The sequence below is a fragment of the Dasypus novemcinctus genome, chromosome 11, assembly GCF_030445035.2.
Source record: "Dasypus novemcinctus isolate mDasNov1 chromosome 11, mDasNov1.1.hap2, whole genome shotgun sequence".
In the NCBI taxonomy this organism is placed as follows: Eukaryota; Metazoa; Chordata; class Mammalia; order Cingulata; family Dasypodidae; genus Dasypus; species Dasypus novemcinctus.
Window position 1 is genome coordinate 83,341,207 of NC_080683.1, and position 19,181 is coordinate 83,360,387.

Genomic DNA, 19,181 nt, shown 5'->3' on the forward strand with positions numbered 1-19,181 from the left:
TTTCTCAACCACACCAGCCAAGTGTGTGTGTGTGTGCGGGTGTGTGTGTACTGCATGCGTGCTAGTTGCTGGTGAGCAGTCGGGTAAATTACTGTAGCAGAAGAGTGGCTCTTCTGAGGTATGTACAAGATTGTTCCTACTAAAATAGGGTTATACTCCTGCAGACTGTAAGAAGTTATTCAGGGAATATTATTTGACTCATGGTATGTCTGAATTCATAGAGCAACCACTTTTGTTAATATTGCTTTCATCTATAGTACATTTGAACAAACCTAGAACCATTAACAAGGTGCAGCAATCATTAGTCGTGAAGTTCATTCGAGACTAAAAGATTGTTTCACACTTACTTTATAAGGTTTCAGTCTATCACTAAAGATGAGCATTGTGGATTCTAACACAATGTTCTCACCTCAGTTTTCTGGAGAACATATGCCTATGAAGGAACAGGTGGCTGATTAATCATTATTTTTATTAAACATTTGAATTACTGCAGAGAAAGTCATTTTCAGTGAAGGAAGTTTAGCTGCATCTAACTTTAACTCTGGGCTATAGTTTACCTTTTCTGTTTATTTTTAACTTGTGAAACTGTATCCTAGGACTTGGGTATATGACTTGTTATTTGATATTGGCAGAACAACAGTGAATCAATTATAATGGTCTGCCACCAAAGGAAACAGAAGATACTTAAATAAGTTTCCAGAAGACAAAAAGCCTCTTTTTTTGGTTACAGTTTACAACATATGGTTCCACAATTTTATAATATTCCAAAAAAGTTTTCTCACTACTTTCCTTATTAAAGACCAAGGGAACCAAAACAGAGAAAATTAACTCCAGTCCACATATTATTGATCAGATGTTTTGGATGAAATTCAGATAAAAAACAAACAAAAACCTTCCTCTTTTTCTCCTCTGTCCAGCAAAGCCATTAGGACGACACCCCCCACAGCGAAATACACACACCCGAGAATATTGCGTGGTATGTCCACGAGGCAGGAGGCGAGCGTTACTGCAAACAGGTTTGGGCTCCCTCTCAGCCGGCGAGCTACTTGGGTCTTGCGCAGTAAGACAACTGGGCCTGGGTCTTACCATCTGGGTGTACCTGGTTGCGCACCCAGAGGATACTGGGAAAATCTCAATGTCTAGAGGACTGCTATACCGCGCAGCGCTCCCTAGAACCTCATCACCCCGCGTCTCCTGACTCTTTGGCGTCTTGCTAACCGCCCCAGGAACTTTAACTTTTCCTTGAGGCAGGTGTTGCTTGCAGACCCCTTGCAACGCGGAGCCCTCCTCGGCCCCGCTCGCTCTGGACTCCTGGCTTGCTGGAGCCCTGGGAACCGCGCCGACCCGGGCGCGGCTCTTCTTTGCTTCCGCAGGACAACCGAGAGGAGGCGAGAGGAGGCGAGAGGAGGTGCTCAGCTCTCCTGGCCACACGCCCAAATATCTGTAATTTGACTTTTGAGAAACAAAACAATGCAAAAATGCAAATTAGGCAACATAATCTCCAGAATGAGCCTCGTTTGATAGGCCAAACTGAGATTTTAATGGAATCTGCCCCGACACTGAATTCATTCCATCTTTGAGTATTTTTTAAAAAATTGTGTAATTTTAAGTTCCACCATTGTCAAAATGAACACTCCCAATAACAAGCAGTGGAACAATGGACACCCCCAAATCGCGTTGTGCTGGGTAATTACGAAGTGTCGCGACGCGGGAAAGCGAAGCCGGGAACGTCCCCCGCAGCGTGTACGAGGCTCCGGTCGTGTCTCACCCAAGCCTCCTCAAACCGTGCACACTAATGCCTAAACCCAGAGAGAGGGACAGACGCAATCCGAGCTAGGCTCCACGTGTGGAGGGAGAGGGCCAAAGAGGGGGCGCGAGAGCGCGGAGAAGTGAGCACCGCTCGGGAGGGAGCCGACGCGTGCTGGCGAGTCGGGCGATAGTGCCACCGGTCGGAGTAGGGAGGGTCCCACCCGGGCGTGGCAAAGGCGTCTCGGCTCCTGGCGCCCCGGGCCCCTCGCAGGCCCCTGAGCTCCCAGCAGCACCCACTCAGCCCAGGCTTTTTCGAGCTAAACCCAGGGCACTGGGAGAAAGGCGCGAGGGGTCACGGGGTAAAGCTGTTACTTTGTAGCGGAGCACTAGCTTTTGTGAGTGTGTGTGCGCGCGTGTGCTCGTGTAAGAGAGGGACAGAAACAGTAAGAGACAGAGGAAGACAGAGAGACTCAGAGAAAACGAACAGGGGTGGGCTCATTAGGCCGAGATGCCCCACTTTTAAGTGGTTCTTTGAGAGCCAAACAAGTCAAAAGCTTCCAAGGAAGCGCAGTGAGAGTCCGCGCGACGCTGGGGGCCGGCCAAGCAGGGTGCGGGGACCTCTGCCATGGGCCTCCAGCCTCCACGCGCGCGGCAGAGGCCCCCGGAGAGGGACACTCTGCTCTGACAGCTGAGTGGAGGTCAGGGCTGTGGTTTTCTTCCCCTGGGGACCCCGGCGCTGCAATCCAGAGGCGGGGCGCTCGGTCTGCCTTCCTTGGGCGTGGGCAAGCGGCCCACTCTTGCTACGACCTCAGGTCCCCGCGCCCTCCCACGGCCCAACCTCCTCCCCTCGCTCCCATTCATTTTCTTCAGCAGCTTCTAGCACGGGATCATAAAACAACTCCAAACCCACCGAAACCTAAGGGAGAAGGGCTGGGGTCGGAGAGGGCACCGAAACCCAGGGGGCGGGGATGGGGTGCCCACGGGGAGGGGTCGCGGAGAGGAGGCGGCCGCGAGGGGCGCCGCGTCCCGCCGGTGCCCGCCGAGGATGAACAGGCGGCCGCTAGCAGTCCCCGGAGCCGCGCAGCATCCGCGTATCTGGTGACGGTGGAAGCCACGCCCGCTCGGGAGCCGGGGGGCTGTCCTAGCCCCCCCCCCCACCTTTCCCCCTCCCTCCGGCCCCTCTCTCTAACCAGCTCCCTCCCTTCCCCTCCTCCCGGCGCCGGCCCCCGGCCCGCCCCCGGCTCCGCTCGCGCGAGGCGCTGGGCGCCGGAGCTGGCGCGCTCTCCCGGGCGCACACACACATCCACGCACGCACGCCCAGAGCAGCTCTCTCCGCGCCGGGCCCTCGTTCCCCTTGCCCATGCAGACGGACAGAGCGACGGAAGATGGCTGACGACTCCACGGGGCACCGAGGATGCAGCCCGGCGGCGGCGGCGGCGGCGGCGGGAGCGGCAGAAGCAGCGGCGGCGGCAGAGGCAGCAGCCTTGGCGGTGGCGTTGGCGGCGGCGGCGGCGGCGGCAACAGGAGCAGGAGCGGCGGCGGCGGCATCCCGGAGACTCCCCGAGCTACCTTTCCCTCTGACAGCCACTGACGTTTTTCGCCGCTAGAAGCGACCCCGCTTCTCCGCGCCGGCCTTCCCCCCCGCCCCCAGCCCCGCCAGCCCCGCTACCTCCGCCAGCTTTGCCACCATCAGCACCACCTCCACCGCCACCACCGCCACCACCACCACCGCCACCGCCACCACCTCCACCACCACCACTACCACCGCCCGCGGCAGCAGCAGCCATTTCATCTCCACAGAAACCAGACACAAAAACATGGCAGAAATGGAGAAAGAAGGGAGACCTCCGGAAAATAAAAGGAGCAGGAAACCAGCTCACCCAGTGAAAAGGGAGATCAATGAGGAAATGAAGGTATTTTTGGACCTCGGGGGCTGGGGAGTCGGAGCTCTTTCTTCCGCCCTCTCCCCTTTGGCAGTTGTATGGATTTGGGGCGGGGAGCGGGGGGTGGGGGGTGGAGAACGGGACTGGGGAGCACTTGTCAGTTTCTGCAGGATGCCCAGAACGTCTCAGCTCCTCCTCCAGGTGCAAAACAGAGACAACCCCCGAGATTTGCCCGTCTGAGGTTTGAATTGGGGGTGGCGGTGGTGGTGGTAGTAGTAGTAAACCACATACTAGGTTAACCTCATAAAACCCAGGTTGACACAGACGCGTTTCAGGGAGAGAGGGCCGGGGGAGGGGGCCCAAGTGGCGGGTGGCGCTGGTGGAGAGGCTCTACCAGCGGGCGGTAGAGTTTTTTCCCCCTTTCGGGTAACCATCCTTAGGATCCCTCCAAAGTTAGGAGCCCGGCCGAGGCAGCGCTCAATTCCACCCCCTCCCCCGTTCATCTTCCTGCTCCTCGATCCCGCTTCCCCCCAAGTAGCCAGCGGCGACGGTGGAAGCAGGCTGTCAGTGCCGGGGAGAGTTGCGGCCCGGATGGCAAGGGTCTGGGGACCGTCCTGACGGCCGGCTCGCCTCGCCCGCCCCGCCCGCTCCTCTGGCTCTGCGGCCTCCGCTTGCCTCTCGCCTTTGCCTGCGTCCCTTCGCAGTTAATCAGACCCGAGTAACCCCCGCTGCAAGATAACTGTCTGAGGGGCGGCTTTCGCCGGGCGCCTGCCCATTGTTCTGAAAGGCCAGCCCGGCGTCCTCTCGGCGAGACCGGGCTCCCCGCCAGGCCAGCGGTGCTCCAGAGGTGGCGAGCGCAGCAGCCTGGCGCTCCAGCTGTTCGCGTTGGAGCGATTGCACAAGAACACCACTCAGCTCCGGACACCTCTCATACTGCCCCACCTCCCCATATTCCAAGGAGTTGCTGCTTTTGCCCGAGCGTTGGCTTAATTGTGTTGATTTCACGAATCGTTGGTTTATATATTTTATATATATATATATATATATATATATATTTTTTTTTTTTTTTTTTTTTTCCTTCCGTGAGTTACAAAGAAGTAGCAGGTTTCGGGGACTTCGTTTTCATTCTTCAGCCTTCTTGGGGTTCCCCATCTCCTGCATAGAATTCCTAACACGGCCAGCTGACTTGGTCAGTTTGGTTAACTTTGTATTTAAAAGAAAAACTGGATGAAAATGGCATGCAACTATGAAAAATAGATCGCATTTTGACGTTTTTCTTGATTCAAGAAGCATATTCCATGAGTGTGCCTTGTATGTTGGCCGCGTTTAGAAAAGGTTACATGAATATGCATCCTGTATGTGCATATGCTTAGCTGCCCCGCCTGCCTGAAATCTCAGTAGCAAGCTAAAATTTGGAATTAGGGTTTTAAATTTCTGGGTGAGGAACTGAGTGCCTGGAAGCAGGAAGTGCAGCATTAGTTCAATGGAGAGTTAAGGATGAATCGCCTTGGAAATGAGTGCCATCCCTTTTGATGGAAACCACCATTGATTCCAATGATAGTGTTGTTTTTGTTTTGTTTTGCTTTTAAACCAGTAGAAGTTGTCCTTGTGGAATTCAAACATTCTGTAATAACCGTTCTTCCTCACTTCACCCTTCCCTCCTTCCTTGCATTTCCAAATTACTTTTCCATTTCATTTTAAAAGGGGGGAGGGAAAGGAGGAAGACCATTAGGAAATCACTGTGCACACTGGCCCTTTAAAACGCTGCCTAATGTGATCTATATGGATGGCAGCTTTTAAGTTTCATAGGTTCTAGAATTACAAATTAGCTAATTTTAATCAAAACATGTGAAATGTTATCCCGGCTGGATATAAAGGCTGACTGTGCTCGATGCTTGGGGCTCTCGTTGTTGACTTTGGCTGCAGGCGCACTCCGTGGTTTGGGAGATAGTTGTCCTTCTACAGTATAACAGATGTTTGTCTGAACTGGTGAGGAAGAAACAAAAACAACATTGTGTGAAGGGGAAAAATTACACAATTTTTAACCAATGCCGTAGGACGAAGTATGGAATTAACCTTGGTGCACAGAATTTCCTCTTTTTAAAATGTTATTTTTCTTTCAAATCACCACTTACTATTTGAAGTGCTAATCCTCATCATTTTAATCCAGAGTAGCATTAAATCAGAAGTTTTACGCGGCAAATAATTAGTTGCCGCTAAGATTTTTTTTTTTCTTCCCTGGTTTGGAACAATTTAAGGGAGCCCTGGCTGAAATCTTCAGCCATGTCCACGAACACCATGCCAGCTAGTCCAGAAATCGCATTTCTAGTGGAATTGTTTAGAAAGCATTCTTCTAATATAACGGCACCAAGAGCCCTCGTTTAGAAAGTAGTTTCTCAGAGTCAGAAGGTCTAAGGGTTATTTTGAACTCATTAATATTTTTCTGCTTTTAATATTAGTAGCAATATCAACAAAAGCCCTTCCCAAACCTCATGGTATTATTATGCCTCCCTCTCCTTAAACCTAAAGTGTAGAGTAACATAACAAGTTGGTTGCCCTGTGCAAAAACGTGTGCAACAAAATGTCACCGAGAACACAATGTGGCCTTGTGTAGCTTCATATCGGTGCGGCTGGAGCTGCCTGGCTGTGTTTGCCTTCATCTGAACGGCTTTCATCTGGACCAGTGTAAACTAAGCCCTGGTAAGTAATCACTGCCCGGCAGAAAGAAAGGAATGTATACAGCTAGCACGGCCTAAGCTGTAAAAACGGAAACCTGAGCCCCCACCGTGGATCACATATCAAGGCTTGAAGGTAGGGGAAATGAAAGGGGGAAAAGAGGGCGAATGGAAAAGTCAGCCTGGGAAGTGGAGGATCAGGAGGAGGCCCCCCTTAGGGAGATTTGGCTCTGGGATTAGGGAATTTTATCGTGGTGTACAGTGACCTACTCAGGTTTCAACACTGGTCGGATCGAGTTGCTTCTCTGTGAGCTGCGAGCAGAAAGAAAAAGGACTGGTGTGTATGTGATTTTTTTTTCCCCTTCGGGAAATAGAAAGGACATTGGTACAAGTGTCTATTTTAAGTACAGCAAATGCGGGACACTGAGATGAGCAACAAAATTGCCTCATCACAGAGACTTCCTTCAAGATTTCCTAATTGAGATAGTCACGTATTTATTAAAAAATGGCTAAAGAAGACAAACCAGCTGAGGTTTAGCTGACACCAGTAATGGCACTGAAGAGTGTCTGCATGTGGCTGGGAACTAATGTTGGTTGCTGTTTCACTAGATCAGATATTAAGTTACATTTTTCTTATCACTGGTTTAATGTACGTGACAGTTGTAACAAATATAAATTTGATACAATATAATTCTGTGTGTGAAAATACATGACTTGGCATAGCTCTCTTATAGTCTAGTTCAGTGAAAATGTCAAGTAGAAATGTTTGTCACACTATGACCTTTACAATGTTTCTTTATCTTTCCTTTTTTTTCCGTCTTACCTTTATCCCAGTTTTACTTGATTACTTTTCTGGTGAACTTTACTGTACTTACAATTAGTATGCATGTTTTAATTGTTAACTGATGGAGACAATTTGAAAAAAATTAGATGGCAATGCAATGTATATTTTGAGTACTTTTGGTTTTTAAAGTGAGTCTCGTGATTGTATCTAATGTAATGTATCTTTGATATACTGTTAGCTTACACACACATCATAATTAATGGGTCTTACAAAGGAATTCTGACATATGGAAGGTTCATTAGTTTCAGGAGTTCATTTAGAAATATAGTAGATATAATATAGAAAAATTTATTTATACAAGTGGATATATACAGATAAGTGTAAATATAGCTGCATTTAAGGGTATACATTGATCTTAGTGAACTGTGATCATTGGCTGTCAAACAATGATACAACTCAAAAATCTAAACTATGACTATGACTAGAGATAATGAGTCAGATTTTTATCTTGTAAAACTCTTGGATAGAACCAACGTGATTAGATCAAGGACTCTGCCCTGGAAAGTATACTAAACAAATTATTGTTAGTGCACTTAAAAGTTCAGCTTTTTTTATCAGTTGCTAAACTATAGGATAATCTGCGTTAAATGTCATAGGGTCTCCTTTGCTGAAGTTTTCTGTCTATAAATATTCTTAGCAAGTAATTTGTACCTAAAATTATGCTTCAGTCCTGATCCTTACAGTCTGAGTTAGGCACATCTGTTAGAGTTTAGTAGTAAATGCACCACAAGATTTTCTAGTTTGGTTTCTGATATTCTCCATTTGGCATTAAAAAATGAGCTATGTCGGTTGCGTAGACAACAAAACAAGTTGCAGAACTGAGCTGGTGAATGCAGTAAGGTAAATAGCTTGGAGTTTTAAAAAAATTAGAGAAATCAGAGTGTGGATTGGAAAAATCGGAGCATTTAAGGTTGAAAGCAGCTCATTACCAAAGCAGATATGTTTTTTTTTTTTTTAAGTTTGGCCACTGAAACGCCATCCTGAGGTCAGACACAGTAAGTCTGAGGAACCTAGAAAGTGGGTGTGGGATCAGATCTCACTGTGACATTCACAAATTATGTTAGATGGCCCCAGCTGAGCAGCGCCTTCAGGTATGCCACGTGGCAGGGCTGAGGGCTAATTAAGTTGGGACATGGCCCTTTCCCCTTGGGAGCTGGCACAGGATATCCTGAGCCCACCAACCTTGTCCTCAGCATCCCTATCAGTTGTGCTAATCAAGGCTGCCGTCTAAACCTGTCAGAGACAGTTCAAACAGGGGGCCGTGGGGGATGAGGCTCTTTCTCCCACCATGATCCTGTGAGTGTGATGCACGGTAGAGCGTAATGCTCTAAGCCTTATACAACTCGCCGGTTCCACAGACGAGGAAATGGAAAGGAACCACTCCACTTCCTCCCGAATCTGAAATAAACATTTGAACTAGAAGAAAATGAGTCTGACAGACTCATTCCCTTCTGCGTTTCCTGCTTCTATGCTTGCCAAGTGCTGCTCTAAGAAGCCAAACCCTACTCTCCTTGTGTGAAAGACAGACTCATAGAAACCAAGAGGTAACAGGGTTTTTAAAGCAAAGTCGAAAACAGGGCCTCACAAAGGCGTATATCAGTAAGCACAAGTGACTCTGAAAAAGGAGAGCTCCAGGGAAAGATAGTGTCTTCTTAGGGTTATTAGATGCCTCATAGCTTGTAGGAAATGTCCCTTTTATTAAGAGTCTTTATACTCTTTTAAAAAAAACAAAATGTTATTGGAAGTAGTAGAAGACTGGGCCATTTAAAAATCCCTGAAGTCTAAAACTTCCCCTTGTGGAATGGGAAACCAGCTCCATTTATACTCCCAAGCTAATAGTATTTTGAATACTTTCCTAAAAGAGAAAGGGGATTGCAGGGTAGAATGAGAAGGGGAAAAAAGTACTTTTTTTCTGATAGTGTCAATTGAAACATGTAAACACACATGAAAGCATGAGGTAAGTAAGATTCACTGAATGTATATTTTAGGATCTCTAGACTGATGAGTGTTACTATCTCTTATATAACCAAATGCCTGTGGGACTCTGTGGGGCTTTAAGGTCAGGGGCTTTGGCTTTGGCTTTGGCACAGAGGGAGAACAATGTAAGGAGTGTTGGTGAGTTTTAGGGCAGCTCTGCAGCTGTGATAGGATACAGCTGCACACAGCTGCACACCTGCCATGCTTGCCAGTGTCAGCCTGAGGACCAGTATCCACAATTTCACAGCACGTGTTTGACCCTTTTAGGACATTTGATGTCCAGGCAAGATTAAAATGTGGGGAATATAATTATCTGCTCTGTGTCACAATGAAACAATAAAACACCATCTATTTTAAATGAGGAAGCATACAATTTTGGCTTCATACACCTATCATATGCCATGCAATTCAAAATATATCAATATGAGAACAAGGCTTTCTCCTGAGTGGGTATTAGTGTTAGGGTAGATATGTCCACTGCCTTTCAGTACTGCCTGATACTCATTGTGTTGTGGCTGAGAACGATTCTGCAAAACAAACCAAAATGTAGCATAGTGACCCTCTTCAAAGGATTTCAAGCTAAAGAAGATGTAGTGCTAGAAATGGATGACTAATCAAGTTCAGCTTCACTTTGGAGCTCTGAACAAGGCTCTGCTTTCTTCTGTGTATTCCGTTTCTTTATCTCTATTGGTATGTCCAGTGATGTTTAATAGAAAACTACCCCAGAAGTCAGTCAGAACAGATGGAAGGGGAAAGGGAGATAAAATATTTTCCAAAAATAACCATAATTCTATGTCATGTAACCTTCACTAACAGAGATCCTAGCCTTTCTGTCTGGCTTTATTTTCCTTTGAATGTATCTCACATGTGCTCCTCTTTCTTGGATATGCGTGCCAGTAGGTTTTGAAGTTAAGTAATATAACTATCAGGTCCTTTTTAATATCATTAGGACTGTGAACATGGTTGACATAATTGTCTGTGAGTGAAACTGTGTGCTATTTAATTTTTAATACCAAGCAATTTTGAGAATTTTACAAAAATAAGATGTGGATATGAAAGAAATAGAAAAATGCAGATAAGCAAAAAGAAAAACAAACCTCTAATTTTTCCACCCAGACACAATACACAATTACTGTCAACATTTTGATGTCTTTTCATATGCTTTTCTATGTGTGATATACAGTTTTTAAAAAACAAAAATAGTTTCATTTTGTACTAACCTGCCTTTTAAAACTTAATATATTATGAATATTTTTCTGTTGCAATAAAAATTTATCTGTACCATATATCTAGTGGCAAAAATTGTGTTCCATTATATGACTAAGCCATAATTTATTTAACCAAATTCCTATTGTTTGACATTTGTTTCTAGGAAAACAGCACTGATATAAGCCTTCTTGAACATGCATGTTTTTACACTTATTTCCTTAGAATAGTTCCTACAATTCCTAGAAATAAAATAGCTGAGTTAAAGAGAATGTAAATTTTGAGGTTTTTAAAGCATAGGGTCAAATTACCCTTTGTAAAGGTTGTATCAATTTAAGTTACTAATAATATGAGAACATTCGTTTACTTACAGTCTCACTAACACTGGATATGATGCTTTTTTTCAATCTTTATTTTTATTTTAAAAATCAGGTTTTCCTGAAAAATTTTGCATCATTTTTCTGTATTTACACATTTCTTTGATTTCTATGGAAGCTTCCAAATGTTTTAGCACATTTTTTTTAGTGCATTCTAAGTGCAAGGCATTGTGCTAGGTAAGGCATAAAAAGTAAAAAGGCTTCTGCCCTCAAGTAACTTATAATGTAGCTGGGCTAAATGACATATTTTACTAGAAATGGAACTTAGAGTTAAAATGGGAATATGTTTTTGGGAAAAGGAGAGGATGGGCCTGATTTTTCTCTCATTGGGTCAATGATTGGGAGCTCTTAGAAAACTTGCTGTTCTCTTGGGTAGGATACTAAGTTGAAAACACAGTAGCATTCAGTTATGCATGGCCTGGAATGAAAAAAAAAATCCCAATCAGTGATATCTACCTTATTATTTCTAGGACTGTGTGCTGATTAAAAAAAAAAAAATTATCAGTCATTTTTTAAGACCTTGCAGTATTTGTGTTTCAGAGATAATTAATTACTATTTTCAAAGTACCGTGTAGTCCATCTTTGATTATTTGCTTGATGAAACGTTCAATTAAAAATCACTTAGTTTGAACTTTGACATTTGTACAGCACTTCACTGGAATAAGGAGGGTGTCTAATGAATGTCCTGGGAATTAAGTTCCAACAAAAATAAGTTTTGCTAGTATTGAAGCGCTAACTCATGAAGAGTGGGGAAATGGTAAAATTTCCTGCCTTTTCATTTGTCTGTCTAGCACTGTCCTGGTCTGCTGACCCCCAAAGTAGGTCCTTGAACATCTTTTGACTCTTTCTCTGTTGTTCTTCTGAGAGCATTCAGCTCTGCCTGTTAGTGTGTCAGTATCTTCCCACAATCCTCTCTCATCTATCTTTATAGATTCTTTTATTTTTTAGTTCTAGGAAGAAATCATGTTTTTAGGGTAAATGTTAGGATTATCTTCTTTCTTAGGTTCTCTGGAACTGAGAGAGTGAAATTGGAGTGGGTGAGGAAGTGGTGTAGGGGGTTAGGTATCAGAAGCGCAAAGCAATGAGTGTCAGATGTGATGTCAAAAAATTGTAAAATGAGAAGAATAAATTTTAATTGTGAATTTTGAGCATCTGCATTCCAACAATACAAGTCATTAAGGGGATTAGGGGTCAGTGATCAAATCTGAAGAAAGTGAGCCTTAGTATGACACCTATGGTGTGATTTCTTTGCAACTCTTTGGTCCAGGAAAGTAGTTTCTTTGGGACTGCTGGCACATTGGATTGCACAGAATTTATAACAGGAGGAGTTACGGTACCAGAACCAGAAGATCAGTATTTTAGTTTTGACTTTGTTGGGTGATCCCTCATGCCTGTCATTTATCCTCTTGATGCTGTAATTTTCTGTTGTAAAAATGAGGACGTCAGATAGGTTCACCAAAAGTTCATTGTGGAAATCAAATGGCTAATGCATAAGTTTATTGAAAGGAACAAGAGAATTAAAGGATGTGGAAACACATGTAAAGTGCAATGAGAGTGTTAGACGTTATCATTATAATTATAGTGACCTATTTTCCAAACCCAAATTGGACCACATGGTATGAAAGAGGATTTTTGTGCCACTTCCAAGGGCAAGAGGCAGTCTGCAAAATGTAAGCTGGATGCCAAAATATTGAAATTTCTGGCACATTTTGATGGTCTATGGAAGCAATGATAAAATATTTGAAATAGTGGATGTTCAGTAAAATTCATGATGTGTGATCACTATAATTATGTTATTTTTTGCAAAAGGTATTTCCTTTTTTCATATAAGCAGATGTTCTTTGATTTCACAGAATCTCAGAACTGGAAGAGTCTCTTAAAGACTTTTTCCTCCAGTTCTCTGCCCTGTCTCTTGAGTGCTGGCTTCACTTCTCTTAAAGATTTTTGGGGAAGCAAATTGCACAGCCTCCCTTGATATAATAGCATGTTTCAGTGTTGTTGAACATCATTACCTCAAAAATATTTCTGCGTTTTAACTCTTATCACCTTTATTTTTTTACCTTAAAAAGAAATTATAACGAAGAAACTTATGTAGGAAAGGACTGACTCTTTTAAGATAAACAATACTAAAAATGAAAACAAAAACAAAAAACGGCTTAAATTCTGTACCAGAAGGACTTGAAAACCATTGTGGGCCATAAACATTAAATTAATTTGTCCTAGAGTATGTTTTGTTTCTTGGATGATAATTCATAAAATCTATTTCATTTACTTTGGTTTAGCACAAAAACAAGCCCATATGATACCTGGCATCAAATGCTACCTGGAAATTTTTAAAAATTAAATTCTTTATTCCATGGAATTCTTTGGTTTCTTAATACACTAGTTTATGAGACAGAGTTAATAGTCTCTTGTAGCTGCACTACAAAAATTTAAAATTTATACCTTGAGGCTGTCTAAATTTTTTGTTTTCTGCTTTTGCAGTCATATATCAAAACATTAAGGTGTTTATTTTTATTTCCAATGACAAGAAAGGGAATGCTTTAAGAGTTTATTTTCACTGACATTTATAATAACTTGAAAATCATGGAATAGATCAAGTTCATATTCATTGTTCCATGAAACCCCTGAGTTTTCAGCACAAATATAAACTGAGTGATACACTTAAGATCCCCAAATAATTTGAATTTGAGGGTAATAATCTAGTTGAAGTTTCAGTTTTTACCCAGATGTCTGAAACTTCTGGATCCCATATCTGGGATTGATTCTAAAGGGTTGAATGGATTTACAGCTGGACAAAACAAACAAATCCGTATCCTTGGTTGGAAGGTTGCTCCATGAATTATGCATCTGTAGTCTTTGTGTCACTTCAGAGGTTAGACTGAACCAGAGAAAGAAGTATCCAGATACAAATGGTCTACAAAACTAGAAATAGTGGCCAGGAGTTACAACGCAAAAGATTTTCTGTCTTGTTGGCACAGTTCTCTTAAAGATTGGGGCAAACAGCCCACTGACCAGAAGGATGGTTGAACTTGCTTTTAATGCTTTTGGGAATTGGTTTTTCGATGCAAGGTGTTAGTTTTATCCTTGGAGATTTCTGCTGCCAGCCCACTGATGGGGGACCTCAGTTTGTGTGATTAGCGACTATCATTTCTCAAGTCAGGCACTCGGCTCAGTGAAAGAAACTGGGTATATGGGTAGAATAATGCCTCATTAAAGGGATCTTTTTTGATTGAGAAAAATAGCATTTAGTCCAGTCCTCCTCAGTGGTATTCCTGGAGTTGCCGAGCTTATTATTCCTATTGATCATATCATCTTTGTGCATTCATGAGAAGAATGTCTATTTAATGTGGACACTACCAGCCATCAGAGAGAATAAATGCCTTACTAAAGCTTGATGGGGCTGACTGTTGGCCTTGTGGATGGTAGCACTGAATCAATCTGACTAGATTTTTTTTTTTTAATTGCTGGTGCACTGTACCATCACAGATTGACCCAGTTGGAGTTTCAAGCTTAAGTGGGTCCTAAAGCAAAACCTTTAGCATCCTGCAGGTGGTTTGAATGCCAGATTTGTTTTTGTAGCATCAGTGGTCTACGGACTTTTCTTTTTTGTGCAACTCCTGCTGAAATCTCAAGTCATGAAATTCAAGAGAACAGGCTGAGGCTGTATACATTCTGGCTTAGCCTTGGTGCTTTAGTTTCAGATATATAAGTGATACATCCCAGTAATTCAGAAATGACATTTTCTAAGGAGAATAATAAAAGATTCTTTGCATTAGAATATATTCTTTTCCTAGCTCTCTCTAGGAGACTCATGGTGCCTTGCCAGGCAGAGAAGCTTCAAGGCACACATGAACCTTCAAATCATTAATTCACATAGTCTCCCATCTTCTTTCCAGATCTAGCAGTTGATAAATTAATAAAAAATAGTCACCTGATATTGAAGCTTTAAAACTGTCCAATTATGTCCATTGTTTTGAAAATGTGATATCGATAATAATAGTAGCTTACATTTATGTATTGATTTAAAGGTCTTAAAGTGATTTCCTGCATTATCCAAAATTTGAGCTAGCTAATAAAGCTATAAGGTACATTAATGTTACTTGTCAAAAGGGAAGTGGATATGGCTCAAGCAATTGGGCTTCCATCTACCATATGAGAGTCCCTGGGTTCGGTTCTAGGGCCTCCTGGTGAAGGTGAGCTGGCCTGTGTGGAGAGCTGATGCAACAAGGTGATGCAACAAAAAAAGAGATATAGATGAAAGAAAATGTGATTCACAGCGAACCAGGGAGCGAGGTGGCTCAAGTGACTGAGTACCTCTCTCCCCCCCACACACAAAAGACAACCATAGTGACTATTGATTTCCTGGAGACAGAATCTGTCACTAAGGAAATTTGTAAAGCAAATTATGCATTGATTTTTAAAGAATACTCTTGCAAAAGGGAAAATTAAAGAGGAAGACGCTTGTAACTCATTGAAATTTTGCTTTTTCCTAAGATTTTTATTTTATTTATTTCTACCCTCCCCCTATTCCCCCCATTGTCTGCTCTCTGTGTCCATTTGCTGTGTGTTCTTCTGTGTCTGCTTTTATTCTCATTAGGCAGCTCCGGGAACCGATCCTTGGACCTTCCAGAGTGGGAGAGAGGCGATTACTCTCTTGTGCCACCTCAGCTCCCCTGTTCTGCTACATCTTCTTATTTTCTCCTCTGTGTCCCTCATTGCATCATCTTGCTGTGCCAGCTCTCCGCGTAAGCTGACACTCCTGCGTGGGGTGGCTTTCCTGCACAAAGCGGCATTCCCACACAGGGTGGCTCTCCTACCTGGGCCGGCACTCCGTGTGGGCCAGCTCGTCGTGTGGGCCGCTTACCCTCATCAGGAGGCCCTGGGCATCGAATCCTGGACCTCCTACATGGTAGATGGGAGTCTAATTGGTTGAGCCACATCCATTTCCCAAGTTTTGCTTTTCTGAGATAGCATCATGTTAAGAAACAACACCTGAATCAGAAAGCAATTCTAATTGACATTAAGCTGAGACACAAAAAGATTGTTTTCATTTTAAATGTCTTTTCTTCTCTTTTGTTTTTGTGCTTTACCTTTCAATATTTTTGTGTAAGTGTGGGATATAGACTTTACAGAAGAGTATGCTAAAACATGACTTCCCCTTTGTAAGCCAAACTGACAAATACCTTTTTTCTTTTTACCTTTAAATTGCAAGTATCTGAAGACCTGTCATAATTGGATATGTCATCCTGAGATGTAAATGCATTACAGATTTTATACATGATTTGAAAAGTGAACACGACTCTAGGGGAGGTGGGCCAGAGCTGGAAGTACATGGACTAGGGCAAATAGAATTCCATTATGCATACTTTTCAAATAGCTACTGATTTCATAAATGAGTGGGCTATGCTTCTCTTTTAGAACTTCGCAGAAAACACCATGAATGAACTCCTCGGCTGGTATGGCTATGATAAGGTTGAACTGAAAGATGGTGAAGATATTGAATTCAGGAGCTACCCTACAGATGGGGAGAGCAGGCAGCACATTTCTGTTCTCAAAGGTAATGGCATTTAATGTCCCTTTGTTCATGCAAAGAAGGATTAACTGCCAGAATAGAGTTGCTTTGGGGCTCAGGTTTTGTTGATTACACCTATGGTTGATTTTTAGTGTATGGCTCAGTAGTACTTTCCCAGAAGCAGAATTCCACAGAATATAAGAGCACGACATAAAACAAAAATTGGCACAGCTTAATCCTCTTCCACCATTGGAGAGTCAGAGAAGGACTATGGATCTTAAACACTGTAGTCCCGCCCTCAGTTTTACAGAATATGATAATGCTTGCTAACTTCATCTCCTAGTTTCCTGACCCTTTGATATATGATCAATTATTTCGGACTGTGCCTTTCTCTTAAGTGAAAGGTTTAGATTATCAGACTGCAAAGGAGACAGTTTGGTAATCTCCCTACCCTCCTTTTTTTGGTGTGGAAATTCTAAAGGGAATCTTTATTTCCATTTTGTATTTGACGTTTTCACCATTCCCCTGTCCTTACTCCATTGGACAGGGTAAGGAGTAAGAGAGTGGTAGAAGATGGGGTTCTAAGTTGTTCTATAAGATTTTTCTTGAAGTTGAGCTAAAGAGTGGAAATTAAAGGAGCTTGGAAAAACTGAGTTAACACTGAGTTCACTGGTGCCCAGCAGTACCACATACTTTATAGGGGTTGCCTAGAATGTTGGTGGGTGTTGATATGAATCTAATTTTGGAATGAGAATTTGTCAAAGAATAAGGGAGGAGGGGAGCAGATGTAGCTCAAGTGGGTGAGTGCCTCCTTCCCTTATGTGAGGTCCCAGGTTCTTCCCTGGTATCTTCTAAAAATAAAAACCAACTCGCATTGGGGAGCAAATGTAGCTCAGTGGTTGAGTGCCTTCTTCCCATGTATGAGATCCTGGGTTCAATCTCTGGTACCTCCTAAAAAAAAAAATAAGGGAGAAGTATGTGGAGAAGCAACTCACTTGGAGAACTTTAATAAAATGTAGGTAAAACTGATTGTGTGTCATCACTGACAGTTTGGTCCGTATTAGCATTCCATTCAAAATCCATTTATGTAAACCAGTCTCCAAGATAGAGCCTTTCCTTCTTATATGACAAGCAATGAAATGTAAATGAGCTGTCCTACAGGCATGTGGAATTGAATGTACGTGACAAATTTTGTGACGCTTGCTATGAAATTGTACACATCATGTTACGGAGATAGTATCATCAATTTTACTCTAAATGAAAAATGCAAGTCATGAGTTATATTCTATAAATGAATAGCTCATATAATACTTGGCCTAGGTAATAAGCTTTGCCTCTGGGGAACATGGAAGGAGAGAGTGCCAGGATTTGCTACTATAGGGAAGAAATTGTTTTCCATAATTGAGGTTTGTTTTTTTTTAATGATTCCAATGCAAGGATAAAATCCACAAAGTTCATATTATTTATGTTTTCTTTATTTTCATTTTTGTTAATTTTAATGAGTATTACCAAAACCCTGTGAAAATAGCAGTTTTCTTTCCAATCATCTGCTTCCTTCTCATTGTTTCATTTGATTATATTATGACCCAAAGTTTATTAAATATTGGAAAATTATTAAAGAGTGCCAAGGACCATGTTTTAGGCTTTGCTCCTGGTACCCAGAAAGAGATGCCTGCTATATATCACTTTGTACCTGGAAAAGGTTAATTGCGTCTCAGTTTTTCTATGGAATTTTACAGTGCTGAAATTTATCACCATGGGTACAACTGGGATGTAGTATAGCAAATTATAAAGGAGCCTATTGGAAATTTATGGTCATGGGCTGAAATGGTCCAGGATGGTTCTGTGCAGTTTTGGTAAAGAGTTTAAAGACTTGGAAGAAAAATTTGTTTTGTTACATGGCCATTTTACTTTGAAAAAGTGGTCATAAGAAAAATTTTAGGTCTATTGAATAAATCCTTTTGTCATATCAAATACGATTTTTTTCTTTTACAGAAAATTCTTTGCCAAAACCAAAATTACCTGAGGACAGTGTTATTTCACCCTACAATATAAGCACAGGATATTCAGGGCTTACAACAGGAAATGGACTCAGTGACTCACCTGCAGGGTCAAAAGATCATGGCAATGTACCCATTATTGTACCTTTAATTCCACCACCTTTCATAAAGCCACCATCAGGTAAGTCATTACTGGTGTTCCAGTGAGAATGAGTCTTGGAGAATTGTTTAAACTATCTTACTAATAATTATTAAATGTGCAAGTTAATTCTGGAAAGGACTGTATTAGGAACTTTGTAAATAAGACATGTTAGTGCATGTATTATTTAAAGTATTATTGCTTTATTAGGTAAATTCCTGAATCCATTACTGCTTAGGCCGTAATCGTGACCCTTATTGAAACTTGCAATTGACAATCAACTTCTACTAATGGCTGCAAAAAAAAGTTACTTTCCTTCTCTGAAATCACCTTTTATTAAATAAGAAAGGATGAAATAGTTTTAAAAATAATACATTTAAGATGACTGGTTAGCAAGAAAAAAAAGTAACCACAGTTGAACTGGGTGGTGGTATAGTGAGGGCCAGGTCTCTGGATTTTTGGAGAGAAGGGACAGTTTTATAAAGCGCATGTGGCAGGCTTGTTCCCCAGTGTGCCTTTGCTAAATCCACTCAAGAGCCAACTTAGATTCCTCATTGTCTTCACAGAGTTCTTTCTAATTTATGGAAAACTCTCTTTGAGCTAGGTTTTTTAAAAAATGGAGATCTGGATTTCATCTGCCCCCAAATATATTCAGTTCTTTTATATTTCCAGAAACTAAGATGCCAGTGTTTTAGTTCTAAATAGCAATGGGCTGAGTATTATGTGATATTGTGATATGTTTTACACAGAAAAAGAAGTTAAATAATATTGTTTCTGACATGCTGTAAAATGCTGGAATTATGCTAAAATGCTTAA

The 19,181-nt window shown here is 42.3% G+C and overlaps 1 protein-coding gene across 4 annotated transcripts in view; it reads left to right on the top strand.

Moving 5' to 3' along the window:
- The first annotated feature begins 2,975 nt into the window (after positions 1–2,975).
- SOBP (sine oculis binding protein homolog) overlaps positions 2,976–19,181 on the top strand; it is a 157,606-nt gene continuing 141,400 nt past the window's right edge. For 2 of the 4 annotated variants that reach the window (XM_058307224.1, XM_058307225.1), the window contains exons 1-3: positions 2,976–3,662; positions 16,133–16,271; positions 18,222–18,407. In XM_058307224.1, coding sequence (XP_058163207.1) covers positions 3,567–3,662; positions 16,133–16,271; positions 18,222–18,407 — 421 coding nt within the window. In that variant the 5' untranslated portion in view covers positions 2,976–3,566. Of the gene's footprint in view, positions 3,663–6,220; positions 6,333–6,361; positions 6,444–16,132; positions 16,272–18,221; positions 18,408–19,181 lie in introns of those variants that run through there. The other 2 variants (XM_071218615.1, XM_071218616.1) reach the window with 2 other exon arrangements.